We start from the raw sequence: 24093 nt of genomic DNA, 5'->3' as shown, positions 1-24093 counted from the left end.
AAAACACACACAGGGAATGAAACTAGGTGGCCATGAATGTCGGCAAAACGTATGCAAATTAGCATGTGCACCCAATTTGGAGATGTTTAACATGTGCAAATCTGGCTGCCTTCTTCTTTAACATCTACAAAAAAAAATGTAGTCGTAAATTAATACGAGCAATATCCTTTGGAATTTGGGTTCTGAGGAATAGTGAAGTCTGGTTCAAATAGAGTGGTTAAAAGAAGAGTTCCAGCGATGCAAAGAACTGATGCGGTCCTTGGTCGGCTCGATGAGGAGATGGGAGGCGGGTGGCATCCATATTGGCAGTGCAAGGAGAAGAAGAAAATGAACGATAAGCTAGCACAACAGACGCCGAGTATACGAGGTGTTTGATTGCAGGGGTATACGCACGCGTGCTTGTGTGTGTCTGTGTATCCGTGCCGTATGCGAGCATAAAAGAATGGCAGGCAAACAGATTACCGCAGGTGGTGGCTGCCAACATGCAATCTTCCTGCAGGTCACGGTGAACGTGAGAAAGCCACAGATTTGACCGAACCATCGATGGGCCTCTATCTCCGGCGCTTTCCCGGCAGCGATCTCAGCATAGCTCACCTTACCGTGAACCTTGCAAGCCCCTAAGAAAGCTTCCCGTAAACCAGTGTCACCTCTCGTGGCCATACCTTCTATCGCTGCGCGTGCTTGTTCTAACTTACCATCCTTTTGTCTGCAAGCCCTCGACACAAGCATTATGCTCCTCGCTTGGTCTGATTCCATGATCTACAACCATAGAATCAAAGTGCCTCAACCCTTCAACCAACGATCCAGAGGAGCTACAAGCAGAGAGGATTGCAGCAGATGCAACCGAGTCTGGCAAAACACCGGCCGCTCGCATGTCCCTCTCCGCAACGTCCGTAGGCCATCACCATGGCGGTCCATGACACCACTTCTTTAAGAAGCATTTGGTCGAACAGCCGCTGGGAGCACCGCAAAGACAGACCATATGAATCAAGCAGCTCAAAAGGTGATCGCCCAAGTCAAACTGCATCTTCATTTCGTACCCATGAATCTGAGCCCCAAGCCTAATGAAACCCGTTCCTGAAACGGCCCTGATAGCACCGCTGATGGTCTTTTCAGTCGGCTCCATCCCTGAATCGACGATCTTCCGATATACCATCGACGCGCCATGCATATCATCCATGCGAAGATGGCCCGTCATCGGTGCGGTCATTTCCACGACATTCTTCTCCACTCTACCGTCGGCAATCCGAGTCGCGTAGTCCATCCGCCCGAGCTTAGCGTACAAGTTCACAAGAGAACTCGCGGTGGCTCTATGTAGTTTTGAGACGCAGCTGACCGGATCGCACCGCCGCCGACAAGATGCTAACCAGCGCGGCTTCATCCGGGGCGATGCCCTGCATCATCAATCGGAAATAGGTCAATGCCTCGTCGAATCGCCCGCTCTTACTACAGCAGGATACGAGGACGGTCCACCAGACGACGTCCTCGTGAGCCATTCTATCAAACGACTGGTGGGCCGATCGGTGCGCTCCGCATCGGTGGTATGCATCGATCGGGGCAGCAGCGATGGGGGCGTGGTACTCCATCTTGAGACGAAGGATGTCGTTGGGAAGGAGCCCGAGGGTCACAAGGTCGGAGGAAGAGGAGCAGGTTGGGCTCGGGAGTCGTGGGTTGTTTGTGGGCGTCGAGTCGTGGGAGAGTGGGGAGGTGGTACGGCCAGAAGATAAGGGTGGGTGGGGCAGGGATGGGTTTGGTGGGAGAGGTAGGGGTAGTAGTGAACCGGGGGCAGCTGTGGAGGTCGGAGACCGAGTATCCTGATCTGTTATGATCGACGTGATGTGTCAGGTCATAGTGGTGCAGTATTAAATTCATCCTGCACGAAATGAGCCATCTTTGCCTATGGATTCTCGACGCAGACGCTCCGACGAATCGAATCTGAATGAGGAGGTGAACACTGCACATCAGAATCAAACTGCGGGAGAGCTGTAAACAATGTGACCGATGGCCAGCCGATCGATGGCAAGGAATATGGCATCGAAATCAGATGATAGGTGGCAGGGATGGAGGCTACCCCAGGCCCCGATGGCACCTTTAGCCATGAGCCAATGGGCTTCAGCTCTTTTTCCCGACGCACCTGGTGTCATTGCCGGGACTCCACCCCCCCCCCCCCCCCCCCCCCCCCCCCCCCTTCACTAATAATTGCACGGGACAGTACTCTGGAAGAGAGACTTTAGCCCATAATTGCCAAGTCATTGAGGGGTTGGGATTGGGCAAATACAACCCACACATCCATCCATCTGTATCGTTGAATGGATGCCTTCCGTGTGCACCCAATAATGAGCCGACAAGCGGGGAAGGGCACGCAGGCGGCAAACGTCGGCCGGCCTCAGGATCACGAGACGTCGATGGCGGGACTACGTGTCGAGTCCTGACCGCCGGAATCGGCTCGCGCGGTCGTTGGACCACCGTGGGCGGCCCTTTTCGGGCGGGCCGTCCTCGATCCACCGGGTCCCACTCGGGTCTATTTGGACCAGCGGTCCCCCCCGGACTAGGTTTCACACGATGCTGCTGGATGTCGTTACGCGCGTGAATGAGGCCGCGACACGTCTCCCCCGCGGACCTTTTTTGTGGGTGATATGGACTCGATCCATCTCCTCCTCTCTCTCTCTCTCTCTCTCCCTCGGACTTTTTTGGGTGATATGGACTCGATCCATCTCCTCGTCTTCTCTCTCTCTCTCTCTCTTTCTCTCTCACAAACACACACGCCCTCGTATGGCCGGAATCCCGAGAATTGCACATTGCTGTCACTCATTTCTCTTTTCTTTCTTTCTCCCGGCACAAAGTGATTCCACATCGCAAGGTACGTACCGCCGATGGCTAGCTTACTTTACTGACATCAGTAGATCATCCGAGGGGGACGGACGCTTACATGCCATGATTATGAAATGGATTAGCCCAGTGTCTAATCCTCACAGGTTCACTGCACTTGATTAATCCGGAGTCAAACATCACGAGCATCGCAGTACGCTTTGGCATCTAAAAGAATCTCCCAGCCCGAGCCAGCAAACGTGTGGGACGAGAAAGATATGTCAGAGTTGCGGTGGCCCAGCCTGCCATCATAGAGGCAAAAAATAAAAAGAAGAAGAAGAAGAAGAATGCGTCGAGGGACCATGATCGACGCGTCACAAAAGACGGTCAACTCCTACGAGCACAGTTGTTTAGTGACGTGAACAATCACTCGATCCTTTTGATCCAACTAATTAGAATCTAACATCCAAGGCTACAACACTGAACGGATCAAAGTCCTCTGGCAGTAGTGATCCAGTCATGCAAACAAGGGACGGGCGAACCACTCGACAGTGAGATTCGAGCACATCGTCAAACGCAGTAGCTTCACACTGCTGTCCGCCATCATCCTGCGTATTCAAGATCTCTGCGGTCGTCATGAACAAAAAAGCACACGCGATTTAATGCGCCTAATATACTAAGAGATCTGCAGACGCGAACTTGTCGCGGATACCCGATCGAAATCCGGCACGGCAGCGGGGAAGTAAAAGAATGGGACGCTTTCTAATTAAGAACGGAATTGTTGTTTATTATTATTATTATTTCAAAAAGAGTGAGACGGAAGAACGATGGGGGAGGGGCGGCGAGGACGTCGGCGAAGATTTCGCAAACATGGACTCGGTCGTTGGCCTTGTGGCGTCACGGTGGGAGAGATATTATTTGGGCCATGACCAATGTAACCATAACATGGAAGGAAGCACGAGAGATGTGAGCATGTCATGATTACGTTATAAAAAATCGAGGGGAGGGTGGTGGTGTACACGAAAGCCGAGTCACACATTCCGTCCTTATCAGCGGCACAACGCGCATCGGAGAAAAAGAGGGAGAGAGCTACTGATACATACGCCCCCCTACTCTGCTATCGAAGCCTCAACCACCGTCTTCGATCGTTGCCCTCTTTTATAGGCGTAGGCCGGTGGCCTCTGTCCTCTATATAAGTGAACCCATCTCTTACGCCTCTGCCATACCCATCGCCCCTCGCACTCCCGTAGAGAAGGCCCTTCCTTGCTCTGTTCCGAAAGCCATGGTGGTCTTGACCAAACCGTCTCTCGGGCAGGTCTCTCTCACGAGGCCACAGAAACCAAACCACAACCACTCCGGTATTCCTGTTATCAACCTGTCCCAACCGGGCTCCGAGGCTCTCGTCGTGAGAGCCTGTGAGGAGCTCGGGTTTTTCAAGGTCACCGACCATGGCATCCCCATGGATCTCATTGCGAAGCTGGAAGAAGAGGCGGTGAAGTTCTTTGCTTTGCCGCAGACAGACAAGGAGCGTGTCGGTCCGGCGAGTCCTTTCGGCTACGGGAGTAAGAATATCGGGTGTAATGGTGATACAGGCTGGGTGGAGTACCTCCTGATGGAGATCACCTCCAAGCCCATGTCACATGCTTCGCTGGCCGTCCTCACGGAGCCCTCCGCCAGCTCTTTCCGGTAAGACTAGCTTGCTTTGTTGGTTCGCAATTGAGGATGAGATGAATTATATGTCGTCTTTAGCTACCGACAGCCGCTTTGCTGATGGCGGGTCGTCTCGCAGCTCTGCTTTGAACGAGTACATATCGGCGGTGAGGAAGCTGGCATGTGAGGTTTTGGAGTCGATGGCGGAAGGGCTGAAGATCGAGCCGAGGAATATATTCAGTAAGATGGTGATGGACGAGGAGAGTGATTCGGTGTTGAGGTTCAACCATTACCCTCCGTGCCCAATGCCTCAGGCGTCGGAGGGTGTCGTGACGGGGTTCGGAGAGCACACCGACCCGCAGATAATATCGGTGTTGAGGTCGAACGACACCGCGGGGCTGCAGATCTCCTTGCGAGACGGGAGCTGGGTCTCTGTCCTTCCTGACCGAGCTGCCTTCTTCATCAACGTCGGTGATTCCTTACAGGTAGCTAGCTCATGGACCATCCGAACTTGACAATTCAGTGTGATATTCGTGTTTAGCTCTGAGCTTGATGTTGCCACGCCACAGTCGACTTGTCACCCCACCCCTCTCCTCTGCCGTAGGAAAAGGAAATCTACAGTCAATAATGTACTAGAACCAAAGTTAATCTGCAGAGGATGCTGATGTCGTGTAGCAGAGTGGGTTATCCTACGTGTACTACGGAGGGAGAGATATGAGACAGCAGCTTAGGTATAGATCGATAGATCTCGCCCTACTTTTACTGATCGGAAACATAGATGACTTGACGGATGAAGATATGAGACACCCGTATGCATTATTCCGCGAAAGATAGGTGATGGAACCCGAGCGTTAGACGCCCATTTCCCCGAGTAGGTGAATTCCCAAGGTGTGGGGTTTCTGAATTCCCAAGGTGTGGGGTTTCTTCTGGCTGGCTATCGCATTGCTGCATGATGTGACTCCCCGATGAAGCAGCATCGGTACTTCTTTTCATACATGTAGGCGAAAACTAGGTTGCTCATGCTGCATGCCCTGTGTTGCTGTGGGCTTGTTCATGTTTGTGTGACAGGGAGCTGATGGTCGTGTTCTCTCAGGTTCTGACAAATGGGAGATTCAGGAGCGTGAGGCACAGGGTTCTAGCCAATGGTCTCAAGTCTCGAGTGTCGATGATCTACTTCGGGGGGCCACCTTCCGGAGAGAGATTGGCACCGCTATCGCTGCTGTTGCGCGAAGGCGAGGAGAGCCACTACAGGGAGTTCACATGGTGCGAGTACAAAAGGTGTGCCTACAAAACCATGCTGGCAGACAACCGGCTCGGGCAGTTCGAGAAGTAGGAGCGGAGGTCGCGGTGAATCCTTGTAATGCCTCGATCCGCCTACGTCCTGAGGTCAAAAGCATGCAATGAAAAGGTCACTCCTGTTTAGCTGTTAACCAAAGATGGAAACACAAAAAGGTTCTACCTCTTCCTCTGTCCGCCCCACCCGTCTTTATCTTCCTTCTCCCTTCTTCTTCTTCTTCTTCTTCTTCTTTTATCCACATCACACACAGGCCCTTGATGTGCTGCTGCTGATGGTGATGATCGTGTACTGATGAGAAGTCAATGTTGATGAATCAGTCCATATCTGCTTTCTCTTCCCTTGATGAATGTGTATACATGCGAGACGGAGTCTGGACTGTGAAAAGTTCCAAAAAGATCTAATCACCAACAGTGCAATTAAATGATATAGGAAGGTGGTGACTGTGGCGCCACTGCTGCTTCATGCTTCAAACTAGAAACGTCTCCCCCACAAAACATTGGGACGGCGATGCCTTGAGCACTCTCTCTCTCTCTCTCTCTCTCTTCCACAAACACTCCGCGGGCTAACATTGTTAGGTCGCAGGTCTCATTCGAGTTAACCAACAACTGCTCTCTCTAGTTAATATATATATATGCACTACTTATTGGACCTATAGATATTGCTTGGTGGCTCGAGCAAGTGTGTGCGCGCGGTGTTTTATGTGTCACGGGTTTCGTGTCTATGGACTATGATCATGCCACGATATATATATATATATATATATATATATATATATATATATAGAGAGAGAGAGAGAGAGAGAGAGAGAGAGAGAGAGAGAGAGAGAAAGAAGAGGTGAGAAATGAACACATGCATGTTTGATAGCACAGCTTTTCCTTTACGATGCAATATTACGTTCGATCAACAGTAAAAAGAAAACGTAAAACAATATATGAAGGATTAAATCATAGCATAGGTCTCCTGTCGTTACAATAATGCATCTCTACACCTGACAAGACGGAAGATAATGTTCATCGAATCAGTGGTGTCATTTACATACACAAAATATTTGCAAGGGTGCATTGACGTACCGGTGCCATCATACAATAATCCACCAACTGATGGGTTCAGTGACTCGTTTAAAACGAAAGCATCGTCTTAAAATGGTTGTACTAAGTAAGCATAATGACATGCTCGCAGTAATAGAGGGTTTAGACAACATAATCAATGTACCGAAAAGAAATATATAATCCATCCCGAGAGACCCACCTGGAGAGATAAACTAAGATGTTCGTCCGTGTAATGATTCGCGTGTTTAAAAAGCTCGGGTGATGTGATTAAGATTGTTCGGTGCAGTCTATGCGTCATTATGTGGGTTTATGTGGGTCATCACTGTACTTCCCGACATGACTACATCTTCCATCCACCTACCACGCACTGCATGTTCGTGAGATTGACATCTTTAACTTCCCCTAATCACGCCGAAAGGATACTTCGTCGTTGTAAGGTTCATGGTATGATTTATGGGTGCAACATTCATCGATACATGCAACCCGTACACGAAGGGTGGGTTCGATGTCTGGCCGGTCAGTAGATACATACACACAAAAGAAGAAGGTTGACAGATGGAGGGTGGGACCAGAGGCGGTCGCCAGCTCCCTTCTAGGGATGGTTGGGGTCAAACACAAATGTCATGACGTGGGCTCACAATGCTGCCTTTTGAGCACGTCGGCCTTGACCACGGGGGCCCACCCCCACAATAATTAGGCGCGTCCATGGAATCTTGTGTGCGCATGTGGTCGAGTCGCGCAGACCCGTTAGTTGATGACAACCATTTGCGGAAGCATAGGTCGCCGAGGGGGGGACCCGAACCCAACGCTCGCCCGCCTCCTGCACCGCATGCTTCATGTGCAATCCAGCTCGTTCGCGCTCTCTCTCTCTCTCTCTCTTCCTCGAAGAGCGTCTCCCTAATCATATCCCACCGCAGCGCCGGGGACCGCATTCATTGTGCCTTGAACCCTCGAGAAGGTGATGTTACAATGAACGGGTCCGATGCTCACCGCTCGGGTCGTTTGAAGTGATGCACCGAGAGAGGGAATGGCGCTATGATTAGACGGAGATCAATCATCAACCGTTATAATTATTGCAACGACCGTCATAATAAATTTCGAAAGGGATCCGACTATGTTATATATATATATATATATAAATGATGGACTACTAATTAAAAGCAATCCCAATACAGCGACCGCTCTATCATGATGGGTTGGAATAAACTTGCTGGGTTCCTATGAATCATTGAACATTGATGTCACGTTGCATGATTTGAAGTCGATTCCTCATTTTTTTATCGCTGTTACTGTCGCTTTTGAGAGGAAAAAACTTCGTTTGTTAGAGCTACCAATCATGATTCGAGAATTGTGGGGCCTCTTGCTGCATGCTATCATTAGAGCCTAAAGATATGCAAGTCAAGGAGAGATTTAATTTGGTGGGGGGCGACATCCGCCAGAAACATTTTCCGGGGTGATTCAGTCTGCATTGCCCGGGGTGCAGCAATTCAAATCGAGGCTCTCCGTGATCTCGGTCATCGCACGTGATGATTCACGGCGCATTCCGGATCCAGTCGACCTTGAGATTCGCGCAAAGCCGCCCTCCGGACGGCCAGATCCCTGCCTCCTACATCCTGCACCACCACCAACTCGTTTTGCCGACCGCATGTACGATGATCACCCTTCTCGCAACGACGGGTGGACGATCGCGATCCAAGGATGGCAAACATTTGGGATCCATTAATCTGAAAACTACAGCTTTATCATGTGTTGCGCGCACGAGGAAAAATGGAGATGGTGATATAAGCACGCGGCAATGCTAATTTATTGGGCTCGGCAGGGACAATCCAAAAGCCCGGTCCGTGCTCAAGTGGATGATCTCCGAACGAGGGAGGAGGCACATGCGCGCATGGGGTGGGGTGGGGTGGGGTGGGAAACCCAAGAAGCACCCAAGTCACATGGCGTCGCCTGGGTCGACGCGAAGGCTGCCTGCCCTGCCCTGCCCTGCCCTGCCATCCATGCGTTGCTTCCCCACCAACATCGTTCGATCGAGGGCGAGATCCCTCACCGACCTCCCCCACGTGATCTGGATTCAGATCCCCTACCGCTTCGGCCGTGCAGAAATCTATCACCGTATCTCGCACTAGATTCAATAGAATAGAGTTGATGCTTAAAGCTGAGATCGGCTGCTGCTCCATCCAATTGTAACCATCCAAAAATAACGAGATCAATCTTTCCTTCCTAACCATCAAGAAGGTTGAGGTCGAGAGAAGCATGATCGATCCACGAGAGAGGAGCCACGTGAAACATGCATGCAAGCTTATTTAAATGATTATTTTCTGCCTTCCTTTCCCAGATCGATTTTGTTTCGCCTGCACATCACACCGCCCACTTCCCGTACTATATTACCCTTCCCACAGATGCTGTTTCTCATCTTTCTCGCTTCCACTATCCTCGTGGCCTTCCTGTCGTCGGCCGGATCCCATCTCCCGGTGTGTCTCTGCTCGCGTCCCTCCCTCGCTTCCATGTTGGTCTCGTTGTTTCCGCCGTCGATGACAGCACCCTGAGTTTACTCTCGACTTGATGCCGCAGGAGGTCAAGATGTTCTTCGGATGGGGGAAGGAGACGAAGAAAGACAACGCGGTGGTGGAATCGACGCCGGCGCACACCAACGGGGGTTTTGCGAACGGGAGGAAGGCCGATCTGGCTGTTTACGAGCAGTTCGAGCAACAGGTGGGATTCGTGGTTTCCAATCCTCTGCCTGCTGAAGCAGGGCATGACCTCACAGCGACGATGACAAATTGCAGGAACGAGCGACTGGGGCACGGCCGGGAGTCATTTCGGACGCAGAGAGACCGTAAGACTCCCTTGGTTTCTTCGCCTTCTTCTGTTGGTGTCGGATTGCTTGCATTCGTTAAGTGTCTTCCTAGCCTAACCAAGATGTGGAAATCTGGTTCAGCGTCATACAGATGTTGAAATCTTTCTCGTTTTCATCGGTGGTCGGAGGAGTTTCATTGCAACGTTCACTGAGGGATTTACGTTGAGAGTGTATTTGCGCAAAATATGAACAGATCTTGTTCTTCTTTCTTTCTTTCTTTCCTTCTTTTGCTCTCATTTTGATCGATTACTGGATCTCTTGCTGTACACAACCATGGACGCATGAGAATGCTCTCTCTCTCTCTCTGAGAAACTGCTTGTGGAAACGATGTTTTGCAGGCAAAGGCCGCTGCTTCCACCTTTTGAATCTGCAGAAGTTCGAACATTAGCAGAGACTTTGTGCAGGTAGGTTGCTCGCTCGCTTGCTGTTCTGAGAAATCTCTGACGGCATAAAAATTTGCAGGTGATCTAACTATTTGTTTCACTCACAGAGATATTATCCGCGGAAGCCCGGATGTGAAATGGGAAAGCATCAAAGGGTTGGACAATGCCAAGCGCCTCCTCAAGGAAGCAGTCGTCATGCCCATCAAGTATCCCAAGTACGTATCAGCACATATAAGCTCGGTTCTATCTCGATCATGTTCGTTTGATGCATTTGCTTCACGACTTGCTTTCGTTCAAATAGCTGTTCTGTATTTACTCTGTTCGATCGCTTATTTGTGATTTCATTTATGGCTCAACATTCCGGCGTTGTCAGAAAAACAAAAAACCATATATTTATCGTTCGCTTGCTGTGGTTATGTTTCTTTGGGTAAGATTAGGAAAATTCAATGATCCTCTTCGTTCATTTGTAATTGAAGGTACTTCACCGGCCTTCTTTCGCCATGGAAAGGCATTTTGCTGTTTGGCCCCCCGGGAACAGGAAAGGTACTCTCTCATTGTGCTGTTCCAATGGAGATAGTCTTATATTATGATACATCATGATTCACCATCACGCGTAGAAAGGAACTAACCATATACACTTGCCTGAAGCTTTTTCCTTTGGACATGGTCTCGAGTTTGTGCACCGTCTCTCGTCTTTTAGCTATTCTGGATGGAGTTTGCTCTTTCCTGAGCGTTCGCTGATGGGATGTTTTCACGGCACGGCATGAAGTTTTTGTGCATCGACGTATGAACTTTTGCTTTTTTGATCTTCCTTCTTACCAGACGATGCTTGCAAAAGCTGTAGCCACCGAATGCAAGACCACCTTCTTCAATATTTCCGCATCATCAATCGTCAGCAAATGGCGTGGTATGGGGCTTTGACGTGCATCTTCTTACCAGCTTCCGCCCTTGTTTTAGTTGCTCTCCCATGCTTTCTAGTGTAGTCGCTCACCTATGTAGGATGGTTTCTTATACGACCGATCGAAGAACAGACGGACGACTGACTTGTCGATTGGGATCTCACAGGTGACTCGGAGAAGCTGGTGAGGGTCTTGTTTGAGCTTGCCAGGCACCACGCACCGGCTACTATTTTTCTGGATGAGATCGATGCAATCATCAGCCAACGCGGGGAAGCTCGCAGCGAGCACGAAGCCAGTCGACGTTTGAAGACCGAGCTCCTTATACAGGTAATCGATCGATGGATCCCTTGATGTCAGCTGGAGTCGCGAGATGCGCCGGTGGTCTCATGATCTTGATGTTGTTCTGGAACTCGACTCGGATGATCGATGCAGATGGATGGTTTGACGAAGACGAATGAGCTGGTTTTCGTTCTCGCTGCGACAAATCTACCGTGGGAGTTGGACGCAGCGATGCTCCGACGTCTCGAGAAAAGGGTATCCTTTTGATGGCACTCATCGATGAGATGAGATCAAATCTCCGCTTGCATGTCTGCCGCTTTTGTGGTCTTGAAATCTATGCTATACGAGAGAGGAGTTGTTTGGTGGGTGTCCATCTCGCTTCTTCTCCTTGACCGACCGGGTTGAATTAGATTCTCGTACCGCTTCCCGAACCGGAAGCAAGACGAGCAATGTTTGAGGAACTGCTACCATCGGTGCCTGCAAAGGCAGAGGTCCCGTATGACTGCCTGGTGGAGAAGACAGAGGGCTATTCGGGCTCCGACATCCGTTTGGTGTGCAAGGAGGCAGCCATGCAGCCGCTGAGGAGGTTGATGTCATACTTGGAAGACCAACAGCAACGACAACAACAAGATGAGAAGATCGACGACGATGGTATGTATTATGTCGGAATTCTTGGCTGCTTCTTTCATGTATGTGGCCTTGGACGGCACGACAAATTACTTGGTCTTTCTCGTGCACGCAGAGCTGCCTCCTGTTGGTCCGGTAACGCCGGAAGATATCGAGGTGGCACTGAAGAACACAAGACCGTCGGCCCACCTCCATGCTCATCGCTACCACAAGTTCAACGAAGACTATGGCAGCCATGTCCTTCATTAGAGAGCTCCTCCGGTTCTCCTTGAACGATTAACTGCATTCCTTCCTCTGAACTTTTTTAAGGACTGTCTGGATTTGAATTTACTTACGAGAGAGCAAGATAGAATAATCGCAAACGAGATCTATCTCCTGTGCTGATGCCATGCTTTATTTGCTCTGTTCATCGTACATTTTGGTGACAACAACGTTGGCTGCATCTATTTAAGATGGTGGGTTTCGTGGGCACGAGTCGATCTTCGAATTAAGAACAAAAGGTCATGCAGATGTTGCCACTGCTTCGCTGTAAACAGCTTGTGTATCGCCTACGACGATTAGTGGCGTATCTATGCTAAGATATTCCAATATGCATCCACCAAACGAAAGGTTAGAGATAAGTCGCCCCATCGCGTCACAGCTTGCTGTTGTCCATCTCCAGTGACAAATAACACCCGCCATTTGAACACCATCACATTTAGATTGGATTCCACAAAAGTGACACTACCATATTTTCCTCCTTTTTTTCTCCATTACTTCCTTTTTCGAGCATACACATATAGGAGACCAACTAACAATCAAGGAACGAGAACAGCTATCACAAGAAAAAACAAATGGCCAAGTGGAACAGGATGCAGATCGTCAAAGCCAATCACCAGTGTTTACTGCCAGCTGACTCCATGGCTACTCGTCCTCGCTTGAGCCTCTGCTAGTGAAACAGCCATGGCCAGCATCATCTGTTCATCGAAGCTCTCCGGAACAGAAAGTCCTGAAGCCATGTTCGTACCTTCCGAGAGTGATATCGCTGCTGCCCCTGCTTCCACCATCCCATCGGAGCCTGCATAGCTGGTTCCTGCTTCGGCCACCTCTGACCACTGGTCCGTCGAACACTCCCCAAACTCCTCCCTCGGCAGTTCGCTCCCGCCGTCTCGTAAAACGGCGGCAGCATTAGTAGCAGCAGCATCACCATTCATATGTTGACGCTCGGCTAAGGCTGCAGCTGCACAAGCCAGCCCACCGGAAGAAGATAATTTCGCAGGAGCTGTTCTATGGAGATTGTACCATTCACCGGAGGTTGATGGTCCAGGCAAAGAGCTGCCACCACAACCTGGATTGCCTTGAGATCCCTGCTCCTGTTCAAAATAATAATGATAGTAATAGTAAGCAGTTAGAATTAAGACTGACAATAAAGGATAGGAGAAGATGATAGACGCAATTTATCCTTGCATGGCTAACAAGAAAGCACCAGCAATATCATGATCCATGTTCCGATGTCCGTATAGAGCTTATGTAACCCAGAAGCTATAAATGCAAACAGCAGATGCCTTCTCCGAGTGCTGAGAAAGAACACAACATCATGGAACAATTTTATAACTGCCTGTGCAAAGGCATAAAACATGGAGGGCCACATGCTTCCGCATAAAGATATACGCAACATGGTTCCCAAACATACAAAGGGCTCATGCTATGAAACTTAGAGAATGGATATTTGAATCCAGTTGAGTACTCCGAAAAAGGGCATGCCCAGTGCTCAAGGCTCCATGAATGCAGGGTGGTCAATGAATGCAGTCTTTCCCCTCCATACAGGAAGGTTGTTTCCATGATTCTCAATTGCATTTTCGACCATCTTAATGCTTCACAGAAACTTTGGTAGTTTTGACAGGGAGTGACAGAACACATTGTTACCAAGTTTCTCACACACTAATGTCTGATGGACTAGGTCATGCACAAACCTGATAGTTTCTGTTCATAAACAATCAATAGACAGAAGCAATAAGCTTAGTCTAAAAGAATCCTTGAGAACTTAGATATATGTAAAGTCACTGATGAACGACAACAACATGAATTAGCCATAATTTCAAATTTTATACCATATGCTACAAGAATGTACAATTCAGTCATATGATAATATATTCTTCAGAATGGCAGCTTCATATTACACGATCACAAGGTGATCACATGCACTGCACAGATTGTCATATGTACCCAAGCCTAGAGCCCTCAGTTCAACTTTTTGGTCTGTCTTGTTCCAAGTGTTGTGAGTTTGTATATTGATACGTAAAGAGAACTTCAGTAAGCTACTAAAAATCAAAAGCATCCACCAAAACTTATGGACTTTGTTGTTTCAAGATGTGTTGACAGAAAAGATTAGAAATCACAAGAAGAAAATCAACAACTTTTACAATTATACATTTATCTGCTACCAATGGATCAGCATACAGTACATCAGTGTTGGAACTGGCAACATAGCCACACAAAGTTTTGATCCAAATACTAACTGGGTGCCATTCGATGAATAATACAAGCTCGGCATATTTGCATGAATAATTAGTCCAGTGGGACTAAATTTAGCAAAAAGTCCTCAGACAACTGTTAAGCAATACATGCTCATGTTATTGAATTATGGGACCTAATAAAAGTAGTACGAAACTAGTAACAGCACAATTTTGGTGCCGGATTGTGTCTTTATTAGGATGTTAGCAATGATTGCAAGAATATCAGTCTGAATAGGATAAAGGTGCTTAAAAGTAAACAGAGCAGACTGGCATAGGGAATGAACAAGCAATAAAGAGTACACCGACATAAAGACGGGGCATTTAGCATGTCATTCATGTGGGCCTAACACATAGGATCTCAGAATCATAGAGTTAATGAGCCTTTTGAATAATCTACAGAAAAAGGATCTTTAAGATAGCACAAAGAATCATTCAGTCACTTCACTGACATACATAAAATTTGCATTTGTCAAATTTGCAGCATAGTTACTATAATCAGCACTACTTCAGCTTATGTTTCATTGTATTCAATATATCATGATCGTATTACCTGAATCGAGAGCCAGATTGCTTCCATGACCATTATGTCTTCAAGATCTAGGTCAAAATTATCATCCCTACATTTTACAGTGTGTTGGAATGAGAGATGATATAAAAAGATAACATCCAATATCATAAACGGTTTCATAGTGTAGATGTAGCAGGAGATATAAAAAAAGAAGTCCAAAAAATAGAATACACATCTGAAATAGAAGTCATAGATCATCCAATTTTATCTTGAGATCTTATGTCACTTCTGAAGCAAGAATTTCACATTTTCGAAATGACTCCCACCACAGACCCCCTTTTCCCTCTTTCTCGCCTTTTGTTGGGTCTTCTTACTCGCAGACAAATTTAATTATCTCACAAGTTCCATGTCATCAAGATCATCCTTATAAAGAAAATTAACATTTCTTGTTTCTTATATTTTGAAATTTTTAGATAACTTGATTTTGTATCTATTAACCTAAATGAGATCAGTAAGCAAACTGAGCAAGAAATAGGCTAATAATAGTGAGAAAATGATGCTAAAGTTGACCTATGGTTCGTGGAGTAACATAAGCAATCAAGTCTAGTATGGGGAAGCATTCATCTTCAAGACCAGACAAAAGAAAAGCAAAACTTTAGACAACAAAAAGAAAGGCCCCTTAAGCACGAATACCAAATGCCACAGATCAAACCCATGAACTATTGGATGCTAGACCAAAAATTTTCTTCATCATAAATGTTCAATCTCTATATTATCAGGATCAATCCACCTATCACTGATCAAAACATGCAACAGCATTTTTTCCTACCTATTCTGTCTCAATTGTGAAAACCTTGTGGTTGCGGGTGCAGAGCATGAGGCTTGAGATGAACCAAAGTCAATTGATTGTCTTGTGCATTTCAAAGGTGGCACTGTTCAGTAAACAATAAAAAAATAAAAAGGTCGCTATTTAGTGCTAAACAAATTAATTACAGGCAACGATGTAAAAGCACAAATCTCCCCCGTTACAGACCTGAGATAGAGGTATCGTATGTATCATGATATCTCACATCTGTTGGAGTCATTATTCTGCTGGATGAACTTATACTTTGTCTCTTGTTCATCCTTTCTTCTTCATCCTGTATTTCTTTCTGCCGAATCCTTATCTGGGCTTCTATAACCTTCTGCTCCTCCTGCATTTACACAGAGAACTCTCTGGCAAATAAAAACCCATCTCTCATGCAGCAATAGAACATTGACAATTCCAAGAAAGCAGGCATGCCAAGTTCAGTGAAGAACTTACAACTTGTTCCATGCCCTTCTCCTCTTTTGTCTTTGCACCACGGTATTCCACGGCATAGTTTGAAGTTTTACAGAAGGGGCACCTTTGAAGTCAAGGAGACGACCTTTTACGTGATGAAAATTAGAACCAGCTGCATCAGCATCTGAGAAAAAGGATACTGTGTCGGGCGAGTTGAATGTGGTGGTTTCATCTGAAGAAAACACTCTGCACAAGAATCCAACTTGAGAAATGAAACCAACGATCCGTATACAGTAACTGGAAATCTGGTGATAATTCCTTTAAATGTTTAACAAAAGTTTCTGTAGTACCTGTGCAGATGCCCTTCATGCAACACCTTGACCGGTTAAGGCTCGGATAATACTGAACCCAAAATGTTTTCCATGTTATAAAATCATCATATATTCCATCAAACAACAAAAGATGAGGCATCCCGGATCAAAAATCTTGAACCCACAGCAATCAAGAAACGGAAACAGAACAGCGTAGATACAAAACAATGAGAAGAAAATCGGACCAGGAAGCAGATGGGACACTCTTCGAGAGTGAAAGAGTAGTCCTCGAGGCCTGGATAGCAAGGCGCCAGCTTGGACTCGAGAATGAGCTTCCTCAGCTTCTTGTGATCAATGTCCTTAAGCACGTACAGACCCTGCGGCCGCGTATACTTCTCATCCACCACCTGCCGCCTCCTTCCCATCTTATTCCCCATCAATCCTCCCCACCAACGTAAGAGATATCCCAAAGCAATTAAAGAAGCCTACCAAAAGAAATCCCCTTTTCCTTCCACTTATTTCCCAGATCACTCCCCCAACATCTCAAATAAATTAAAAAGAAAAAAGAAACAACAAGATAGTCAAGGAATCGAAATCTAATTCCCCACCAACAATCCACCTTTCCTGTCCATCTGCCAAATCACGACACTTGAATTTGCCAAACCCTCCCTCCTCACTCTGAATCGCGGAAAGGAACTCCGCCGAGCCTCCCTCTTATTTCCAAGATCCGAATCGCCATCACGAACCCCCCCAGTACCTGCACACCGAAAGAATAATTTTCGTGTAAGATCAAATAAGAAATTCATAATCCACACGAGAATAACAAAATTAAAACCTAATTTGCCTCTCCTGGCTTCAGAAAAGGCAAGAAGACCACAACAAATCCTCCCCGTCTCGCCAATCGACCATGAGGTCAGAAAGGAGAAGAGCGAAACGGAGCACCGCCCAACAAAATCACACCTTCCCCCTCCGCTCCCCTCGGAGGCCATCTCCCAGCTTCCCAATCTCTTCCAACGATTCCGAAATTAACAGAAAAGGGGGAGAAAGAAGGTACCTTTGAAGTCGGGGGAGAGAGAGAGAGAGAGCGAGAGGTGGTGGGGAGTGCGGAAGAGAGCTAGGGGAGCCGAGAGGCGCAAGGATGGAGGGGGAGGAAGCGCAACAGGACCGGTCCAAGGCGTTCGGCTCGTACGAACCTCCTCGGGAGCACGAGAAAGACTACGGGAATGAATGGACGCGCAGAGAGAGATTTGAATCGGTACATTATCAGGTAATAACAACGAGAACATCAAATACTATAACATTACCACCGGAGCAAGGATCATGCGTCCAGCTCAGCTGTCTCGGTTCCGACAGGGAACACATTCTCACGCGACCAAACGCGACCGGCAACTCTCCTGCGAGAGTGAAATCCCGTTCCGTGGCTGGGCCAAGACACCCGATCTCCACCATAAATGTATACGTATATTATCTCACCTCCTCCCGTGTGTCTTCTTGTGCTTTCTCATCCTCCGCAACCTGTTTGACAGAATGCCTCCCGTCCGTCAGCCGCTTGTGTTATTATTATTAGTCTCTCTCTCTCTCTACCTGCTTTGGAATCAGGTTATTAATTGAAGGAGCGACTTGACTTTGTCCGAAATCATGTCAGAATCAGGTCCCTCGTCCTTAGACAAATTGCAAAGCTGCTTTGATGATATCGTAGCTAAAAACACAATCTAATCGTCACTCGTCGTCGATGTCCAGTTGTTGATCCGCCGAGCATACTTTTTCGCCTTTTGTATTCATCTTTCCATCCTCCCATCCTGACATCGAAGAACAAGACACAGCAGTCAGTGTGCATTCTTTGAAGTATCAGAAGGTGGTAGCAACGGCGGATCTCTTGTCTGTAACTACACATCCACATCGATCGACGCCATCGATAGAGCAAACTAGCTCACCAAACAAGACAAGCACCGGCAACCACCAGCCTGCACAGAGACTCGGATCTTCCTTGTACACATCATCCAAGGCGCCGAATTCCCGGTCAGAGAAGCTGCACCCACCACCAAGTCGCCCTCGAAACACTGACAGTCATAGGGACTCGGGCGTTGCTTCGGTCAACAAAAGTATCTTCTTCTGAGGTTTCGGGAAGCAGCAGCGCGACCTAAATTTGCTCTCGAGTCTGAAATCAGCGTACCACCAGTGGTGCTCTATCGTCCTCGTCTGTCTATGGTGCTCGTAAACCTCACCTTTCCTGTTGAATCCGAATCCCTCGATGATCAAATGGATCGCTCGAGCCTGACGAGATCATACTACGATGTCTCTCAAAGCCGAGACTCGGCAGATTCATAGGACAGTGGATGCTGATTCATGTGACTCTGTCAAACTCCAGTAAATGCTTGGCATATTACATATATATATATAGCTGGCTCGGTGATCAACTTGATGTTTCATTGCTGCTCGCACCCCCCTCGCTTTCAATCAGATAGAAACTAAATTGGAAAGTCGTGGTATGAGAAGGTCAGCACGTAAGATGGATGGGCTTCGACGTGCATGCAATGAGATTGCCTTTTCTAGTAGGATATTATTTCTCACTCGAATGGTACCTTTTCTACCGGGAGCTATTCATTACCTTCTATCTATCGTGTTACTTACCATCACGGTAAAATACACGACGACGAGATCATGGAGTGAGTGGTTCATTATTGCCTGTGATCTTAACGTGAATCGTTCCAAATATCGCGTCACTAAAGACTCTCTAAAACTGGAGTTCGAAGAACAATTACGTTCCTTTGGTCAAACATTTCCTTTGACCGTAAAGATGTCAAGTCAAAATCATCACATCCATGTCGATAACCTGTAGAAAGAAATAAACGGCACCAACACACGTACGTACACGGCATTCCAACTGGAGCGCAGGACGGGTCTCTCCTCCTCGGCCCAACAACATTCCTGGCTTCGAGCAATGGGTGGGTGGGTTAGCCATGTTGGATCGACTCCACAATAATTCATGGGAATTCCGTTGTGACGATTAACAACATCGTATCAGTTAATAACAGAATCGAGATAATTATGTACCCGAATCTGTGGAAAAGGCTTAACTAACCTAACAAATTAACAAAAGGCTTGCTTGCTTAATTCCTAAATTAAGTCATCGATAAACCGATCTAATATAATCTAATCCAATACAGTACACAATACGTTGGTCTCCTTCCTATTTCTTCCAATATAATATGGTATTGGTATTATTAAATATTCCTCATCTCTCGCACTGTCGATGAGGATTAATAAGAAATAGAAAGAAAACGAATTAGGCGAATAATCCCTTCTATATATAGCAAGACGCAGCAGCTGCTCCATCTCTCTTGGGTTCATCGCATCTTTTTCCTCTCGCCCCTCCCTCGTCTTTCTCTCCTCGGATTGCCATCTCACTCCGCCAATTGCACAAAAGAAGCAGTGGGACAGCCGGCGATGGCGAAAATGATCGCGTCTTGCTGATGTTTTCCGCTTGATCGCCTCGTTGCGTCCGCTATCTCGATCGTATCGTCCAGCTCGATCGGGTCTTGATTTGTTCTCGGTAGTGTTTGTGTGTTTATTTTACCTTTTTCTGTAAGGGGAAATAAAATGGCTGCGGTGGCTGAGAAGGCGATCGGGGCGGACAATCAGGTCATCCACCGCCAGTCACCGGCGGCGGAGACGGAGAGGGAGTACCAGAGGGATGTGAAGAATCTGGTGGATTTGCTCTCCAAATTGAATCCGTCCGCCAAGGAGTTCTTCCCTTCTTCTTATGCTGCCCCCGGCGGTGGCGCCGGTGGCCACCGGGTTTCAGACGGCCGGATGTCGGCCGATGCGCCCATCTTCGTGTCGTTGAATGATTTCTATCACAATCATCTACTGATGACTAACAATGGTACTAGTAAGGATTCCAGCAGCGATGGATCATCGAATAATCAGCCCAATCCCAGAGTAATTGCATCGATTCCTTACTCGACTTTCAACTGCGTTACGTCTCTCGTTGCTTTTTCGAAATTAAGCTTTGGATCATGTGAATTTTAGCTTTAAGGGATTCTGGGTTTCTGTTTCTCGTTCAAAATGTCAATCTTTTTCGGGCTTTGTCTATGCATTTTCGAGAAAATGCAACCTTATCAGAGGAAGACGGCATGATTTGGAATTGGAGTATGAACAAGATCTGTTAAAACGTGTCCAGAACTAGGAAAAAAATGTTAATTTTATAAGTGTTTTCCTCGATCGCTGATACTGCTCCTTCTTTGGCAGAGAAGAAATGGTTATAACCAGGCGAGGAGGAGGACGAATTATAGACTTCGAGGAGCTGAGAGGGAGGATAGCATTAGGCGAACTGTATATGTGTCTGACATCGATCAGCTTGTGAGTCTATCTTGTGATTTCTTCTTATTCGTTGCTGTTTTATATTTCAATCATTCTTGAAAAGATGGCTCGGTCCTTATCCAGTACTGTTGTCTGTCGTGCTGATATGGATAGTTGTTTGATGAATGTCAGGTAACTGAAGAAAAGCTTGCTGAAGTATTTGCGAATTGTGGGCCAGTAAGTTCGCAACTTCACATACTATAAAGTATTTAGAAATTTTCCTTCTGTCTTTTACAAAGCCTATGATAATCATATTTTTGCCAAATGTTATGCATTGCACAAAGAAAAGCTAAACAGGGCTGGGAATCTCATAGTTTTGCTTTACATTTGTGATTTTCTTCTGATTTACCAAGCAATGAACATGTTTATCACTTTCATGACCTCAGCATAGTCAGTTTCTTCTTTTGTGATCTATGCTCTTTATTGTCCATTTTAGCATATGAAAAGGGGATGTTCAAGATAGAATGACAGTAATAGCACTTTTACAAGTGTGAAACAACCACTCATGAGCTAATCTGCAACCAATCTTGTTTAATACCACTTCCCTGTCAGCTCGTCAATGCTTGTGAACGTGGAGATCCATGAAATTAATTGGAAACCTCTCACTATTGCAGTCCTAGGTTCTGCAGTAGCATTCTCCAAAGTTTCAAATTCCAGTCTGAGATGATAATCACACGTAACACCCTCTCTACTATAACCATTTCATTCTTGTGTGATCAACAATGTCTAACCTTTATTTTTTTGTTGAACAATAGATCCAAGATAAGATATCAAAAAAAATTTATTTTCAGGAATTTCTTAATAATTTAACTCAAAACAATAATTAAGCTAACTAAATTATTAGCAATCCTGGGAGAAGGTTACACATCTGTGTTTTGGAGGTTAATAAATGAATTGGCTAATCCCACATGGGGGAGGAAGGAATTTCTTGTTTTTATCCCATTTTATTGCTGTCGTGTAAGATATTTTTTGCTTATCCATCAATTTTTGATCTCATTGTAAAAGCACAAATACAATGAACTTATCATGTTTTTCATTTTTCTCTTCTGATTATCATGTTACATTTTAAATTTCATACTGAAGGTAGTAGATTGCCGAATTTGTGGTGATCCCCATTCAGTCCTACGATTTGCATTCATAGAGTTCTCTGACGAGGGTAAGTATATATGATTAGCATTTCTTTCTTGGATATGCATGAATCACAAATGTCATACTAGCAAGTATGCTGTTTTGCTCATAGATGGTGCGAGGGCAGCATTAAATCTTGGTGGGACAATGCTAGGTTATTATCCTCTCAGAGTCCTACCTTCAAAAACTGCAATTCTGCCAGTGAATCCAAAATTTCTTCCTAGGGTAAGTATTTTTCATCGTTTCATGTACAGTTTTACTTGTAGAGACTGTTTAGGAATAAGAAAAAAAGTAAGGGCAGATTGTCCGATGCTTCGTCACTTTATAATTTTTTTGCTGGAGTACTGACTGCCAAGATTTTGATGCAGTCTGAAGATGAAAAGGAAATGGTTGTAAGGACAGTTTATTGTACAAATATTGATAAGAAGGTAAATGCATCTCTGCCTCCTGCATTATGATCCTTCTTTTTCCCTAATTACTAAGTGGTATGTGTTAAAATATAACTATGAAGTCTAATTTGTGATGGTTATTATGAATATTATTGTAAATGCATCATGTTTATAATATGTCATGGCCTTAACTTGTCCTGTTGCAGGTTACTCAAACAGATGTCAAAGTTTTCTTTGAACGATTTTGTGGTGAGGTTAGCTAACTACCCACTATATGATCAATTTGTTGAATGCTTTTCATTATTAAGCTTGTAACGGTGCCTTATTTGTTAGTGACTCAGTTTGAATAGTGTTTCACAGGTTTCTCGTTTGAGGCTGCTTGGTGATAATGTGCACTCAACATGTATTGCATTTGTAGAGTTTGTTCAGGTAATTAATTGTGAACTTATATTTTAATTGCTGTTTGACCGATACATTGACAAATTTTCATTCTTTTTCACTAGAAATGGATTAGTTAAGATTGCCCAGAATTGAAGCAGAGGTTATTCAATAGTTGATGTCTAACATTATGTCAACAAGATATCTTTAATTACCATGGCAATTTGAAGAATACTGAATTACATATTGTTAATAATAAAGTAGTATGTTGCAAGAAACTTGCTATTAGTGTAGAGTTGTTAAACTTATGGCTTATATATGGGTCAAATATCAATTGATGGTGTAAGATATGGTTGGACTTGTGTGTTTCTGCTTAAATAACTTTAAAAGCCTAGACGTAATATATCAGACTCTTGCCAAGCTTGTGCATATCACATCATCTTATGGTTATAGGGTTTATACATTTTTTGGACCAGTTATGCTGTAAAGAAGCTGAAAGATCTTAGGTTTAGTCTTGGTAAAATTGCATGGGTACAAGGATATTACACATGAATCTACCTCTTGAAAGCACAAGAACCTTGAAGGGGAAGATAGGATAATACACATCTTTTATCGATCTTACAGCTTAATTTTGGTAATTGCTTGGTACATACAAAATATAGCAGAAGTGGTATTATTGCATCCATCAGTCTGTTTCTACACTGGTGATTAAAGGTTTTCCACTTTGCATTTCGATTAATGCAGGCTGAAAGTGCAATCATGGCTTTGAATTGTAGTGGCACAATTTTGGGAGCCCTACCTATCAGGCAAGATCCTGACTACCATTCAGCTGATGTTTTGTAGAGTTTGTGCAAACTAAAATAGCTTTCAATCCCACATCTCAGGGTGAGTCCTTCAAAGACACCAGTGAGGCCACGCGTACAACGAGCTGCTTCAAACTGACCAGGGTTCGTTAATAGCGGAACATTACTAGCATTCCACCTAGTGAGACCTTATTGCAAGGTTGTGCTGTATCGGCATGCATTATCAGCTAAGAAGATATATTCATCTCCATATGATTTATCGTCGACTGGGTATATCACTCGAGTGGGAACTCATTGTTGCTTGTAACCAGAACCTTCTTTTATTTGTTTTTTTTTTCCTTTCGGTGGGAGGAGTCGAGGAACCTTGATGGCTAATCTTATTCATCTGACCGATCTACATGTGTATGCAGCTACACTATGTTCTAGTACCAATTGACCATCGGCTGATCTCTAGCCCTATTTATATTATATGTTCAACCTCTGCTGGATTCCGGATGTCCTTTTTGTTTTTCTCTAGTGTATTCTAAGCTGTGAATCCCATTCGTGGTTGATTCATTGTGCAAAGTTGTTTTTCTCTAGTGTATTCTACGCTGTGAATCCCATTCGTGG

The 24093-nt window shown here is 45.7% G+C and overlaps 4 protein-coding genes and 1 pseudogene across 5 annotated transcripts; 3 read left to right on the top strand and 2 right to left on the bottom strand.

Moving 5' to 3' along the window:
* Window positions 1-39: 39 nt before the first annotated feature.
* LOC103969844 (pentatricopeptide repeat-containing protein DOT4, chloroplastic-like) lies at window positions 40-1826 on the bottom strand (annotated as a pseudogene).
* A 1990-nt stretch (window positions 1827-3816) lies between these two features.
* Window positions 3817-6093, top strand: LOC103968878 (gibberellin 2-beta-dioxygenase 1). Of its 2 annotated transcripts, none has more exons than XM_065129600.1 (3): window positions 3817-4494; window positions 4568-4943; window positions 5552-6093. In XM_065129600.1, the coding sequence occupies exons 1-3, from the start codon at window positions 4091-4093 to the stop codon at window positions 5789-5791; spliced, it is 1020 nt and encodes a 339-aa protein (XP_064985672.1). In that variant the 5' UTR covers window positions 3817-4090; the 3' UTR covers window positions 5792-6093. The 2 variants fall into 2 exon arrangements, with proteins under 2 accessions (XP_064985672.1, XP_009380496.2); XM_009382221.3 differs by having other exon boundaries at window positions 3824-4494; window positions 4598-4943.
* Window positions 6094-9120: 3027 nt separating this feature from the next.
* On the top strand, window positions 9121-12300 carry LOC103968876 (uncharacterized). Its single transcript, XM_009382220.3, has 11 exons — window positions 9121-9275; window positions 9376-9516; window positions 9591-9640; window positions 10000-10065; window positions 10152-10259; window positions 10521-10587; window positions 10867-10951; window positions 11110-11270; window positions 11376-11477; window positions 11633-11873; window positions 11965-12300. The coding sequence occupies exons 1-11, from the start codon at window positions 9204-9206 to the stop codon at window positions 12096-12098; spliced, it is 1227 nt and encodes a 408-aa protein (XP_009380495.3). The 5' UTR covers window positions 9121-9203; the 3' UTR covers window positions 12099-12300.
* A 251-nt stretch (window positions 12301-12551) lies between these two features.
* Window positions 12552-17677, bottom strand: LOC135625184 (E3 ubiquitin-protein ligase GW2-like). The gene is made up of 9 exons (XM_065129599.1): window positions 17479-17677; window positions 16670-17181; window positions 16464-16515; window positions 16314-16359; window positions 16156-16237; window positions 15886-16045; window positions 15682-15784; window positions 14895-14961; window positions 12552-13201 (listed from the first exon to the last, which is right to left on the bottom strand). Exons 2-9 carry the CDS (start codon window positions 16859-16861, stop codon window positions 12731-12733), a joined length of 1173 nt encoding a protein of 390 aa, XP_064985671.1. The 5' UTR covers window positions 16862-17181; window positions 17479-17677; the 3' UTR covers window positions 12552-12730.
* A 2071-nt stretch (window positions 17678-19748) lies between these two features.
* LOC135625183 (polyadenylate-binding protein-interacting protein 9-like) lies at window positions 19749-23952 on the top strand. Its single transcript, XM_065129598.1, has 10 exons — window positions 19749-20366; window positions 20676-20786; window positions 20919-20963; window positions 21870-21942; window positions 22027-22139; window positions 22283-22342; window positions 22510-22557; window positions 22664-22732; window positions 23426-23480; window positions 23559-23952. The coding sequence occupies exons 1-10, from the start codon at window positions 20025-20027 to the stop codon at window positions 23621-23623; spliced, it is 981 nt and encodes a 326-aa protein (XP_064985670.1). The 5' UTR covers window positions 19749-20024; the 3' UTR covers window positions 23624-23952.
* Window positions 23953-24093: the final 141 nt, after the last annotated feature.

The sequence above is a fragment of the Musa acuminata genome, chromosome BXJ2-10 (genome assembly GCF_036884655.1).
Source record: "Musa acuminata AAA Group cultivar baxijiao chromosome BXJ2-10, Cavendish_Baxijiao_AAA, whole genome shotgun sequence".
Lineage (NCBI taxonomy): Eukaryota > Viridiplantae > Streptophyta > Magnoliopsida > Zingiberales > Musaceae > Musa > Musa acuminata.
The sequence above is the reverse complement of the archived record's forward strand: the minus strand, read 5'-3'. Positions and strand labels throughout refer to the sequence as shown.

What these genes read in the sequence shown, in the direction of transcription:
- LOC135625184 (XM_065129599.1), bottom strand. Translation starts at nt 16,861, where the DNA reads ATGGGGAATAAGATGGGAAGGAGGCGGCAGGTGGTGGATGAGAAGTAT. An exon ending in AGTGTCCCATCTGCTTCCTG is followed by an intron (nt 16,516 to 16,669) that starts GTCCGATTTTCT and finishes TTTTGGGTTCAG; the next exon opens with TATTATCCGAGCCTTAACCG. An exon ending in CATGAAGGGCATCTGCACAG is followed by an intron (nt 16,360 to 16,463) that starts GTACTACAGAAA and finishes ATTCTTGTGCAG; the next exon opens with AGTGTTTTCTTCAGATGAAA.
- LOC103968878 (XM_065129600.1), top strand. Translation starts at nt 4,091, where the DNA reads ATGGTGGTCTTGACCAAACCGTCTCTCGGGCAGGTCTCTCTCACGAGG. An exon ending in CCCTCCGCCAGCTCTTTCCG is followed by an intron (nt 4,495 to 4,567) that starts GTAAGACTAGCT and finishes AGCTACCGACAG; the next exon opens with CCGCTTTGCTGATGGCGGGT. An exon ending in ACGTCGGTGATTCCTTACAG is followed by an intron (nt 4,944 to 5,551) that starts GTAGCTAGCTCA and finishes GTGTTCTCTCAG; the next exon opens with GTTCTGACAAATGGGAGATT.
- LOC103968876 (XM_009382220.3), top strand. Translation starts at nt 9,204, where the DNA reads ATGCTGTTTCTCATCTTTCTCGCTTCCACTATCCTCGTGGCCTTCCTG. An exon ending in TTAGCAGAGACTTTGTGCAG is followed by an intron (nt 10,066 to 10,151) that starts GTAGGTTGCTCG and finishes TTTCACTCACAG; the next exon opens with AGATATTATCCGCGGAAGCC. An exon ending in AATCGTCAGCAAATGGCGTG is followed by an intron (nt 10,952 to 11,109) that starts GTATGGGGCTTT and finishes GGGATCTCACAG; the next exon opens with GTGACTCGGAGAAGCTGGTG.
- LOC135625183 (XM_065129598.1), top strand. Translation starts at nt 20,025, where the DNA reads ATGGCTGCGGTGGCTGAGAAGGCGATCGGGGCGGACAATCAGGTCATC. An exon ending in TGTCTGACATCGATCAGCTT is followed by an intron (nt 20,787 to 20,918) that starts GTGAGTCTATCT and finishes GATGAATGTCAG; the next exon opens with GTAACTGAAGAAAAGCTTGC. An exon ending in CACAATTTTGGGAGCCCTAC is followed by an intron (nt 23,481 to 23,558) that starts CTATCAGGCAAG and finishes TTTCAATCCCAC; the next exon opens with ATCTCAGGGTGAGTCCTTCA.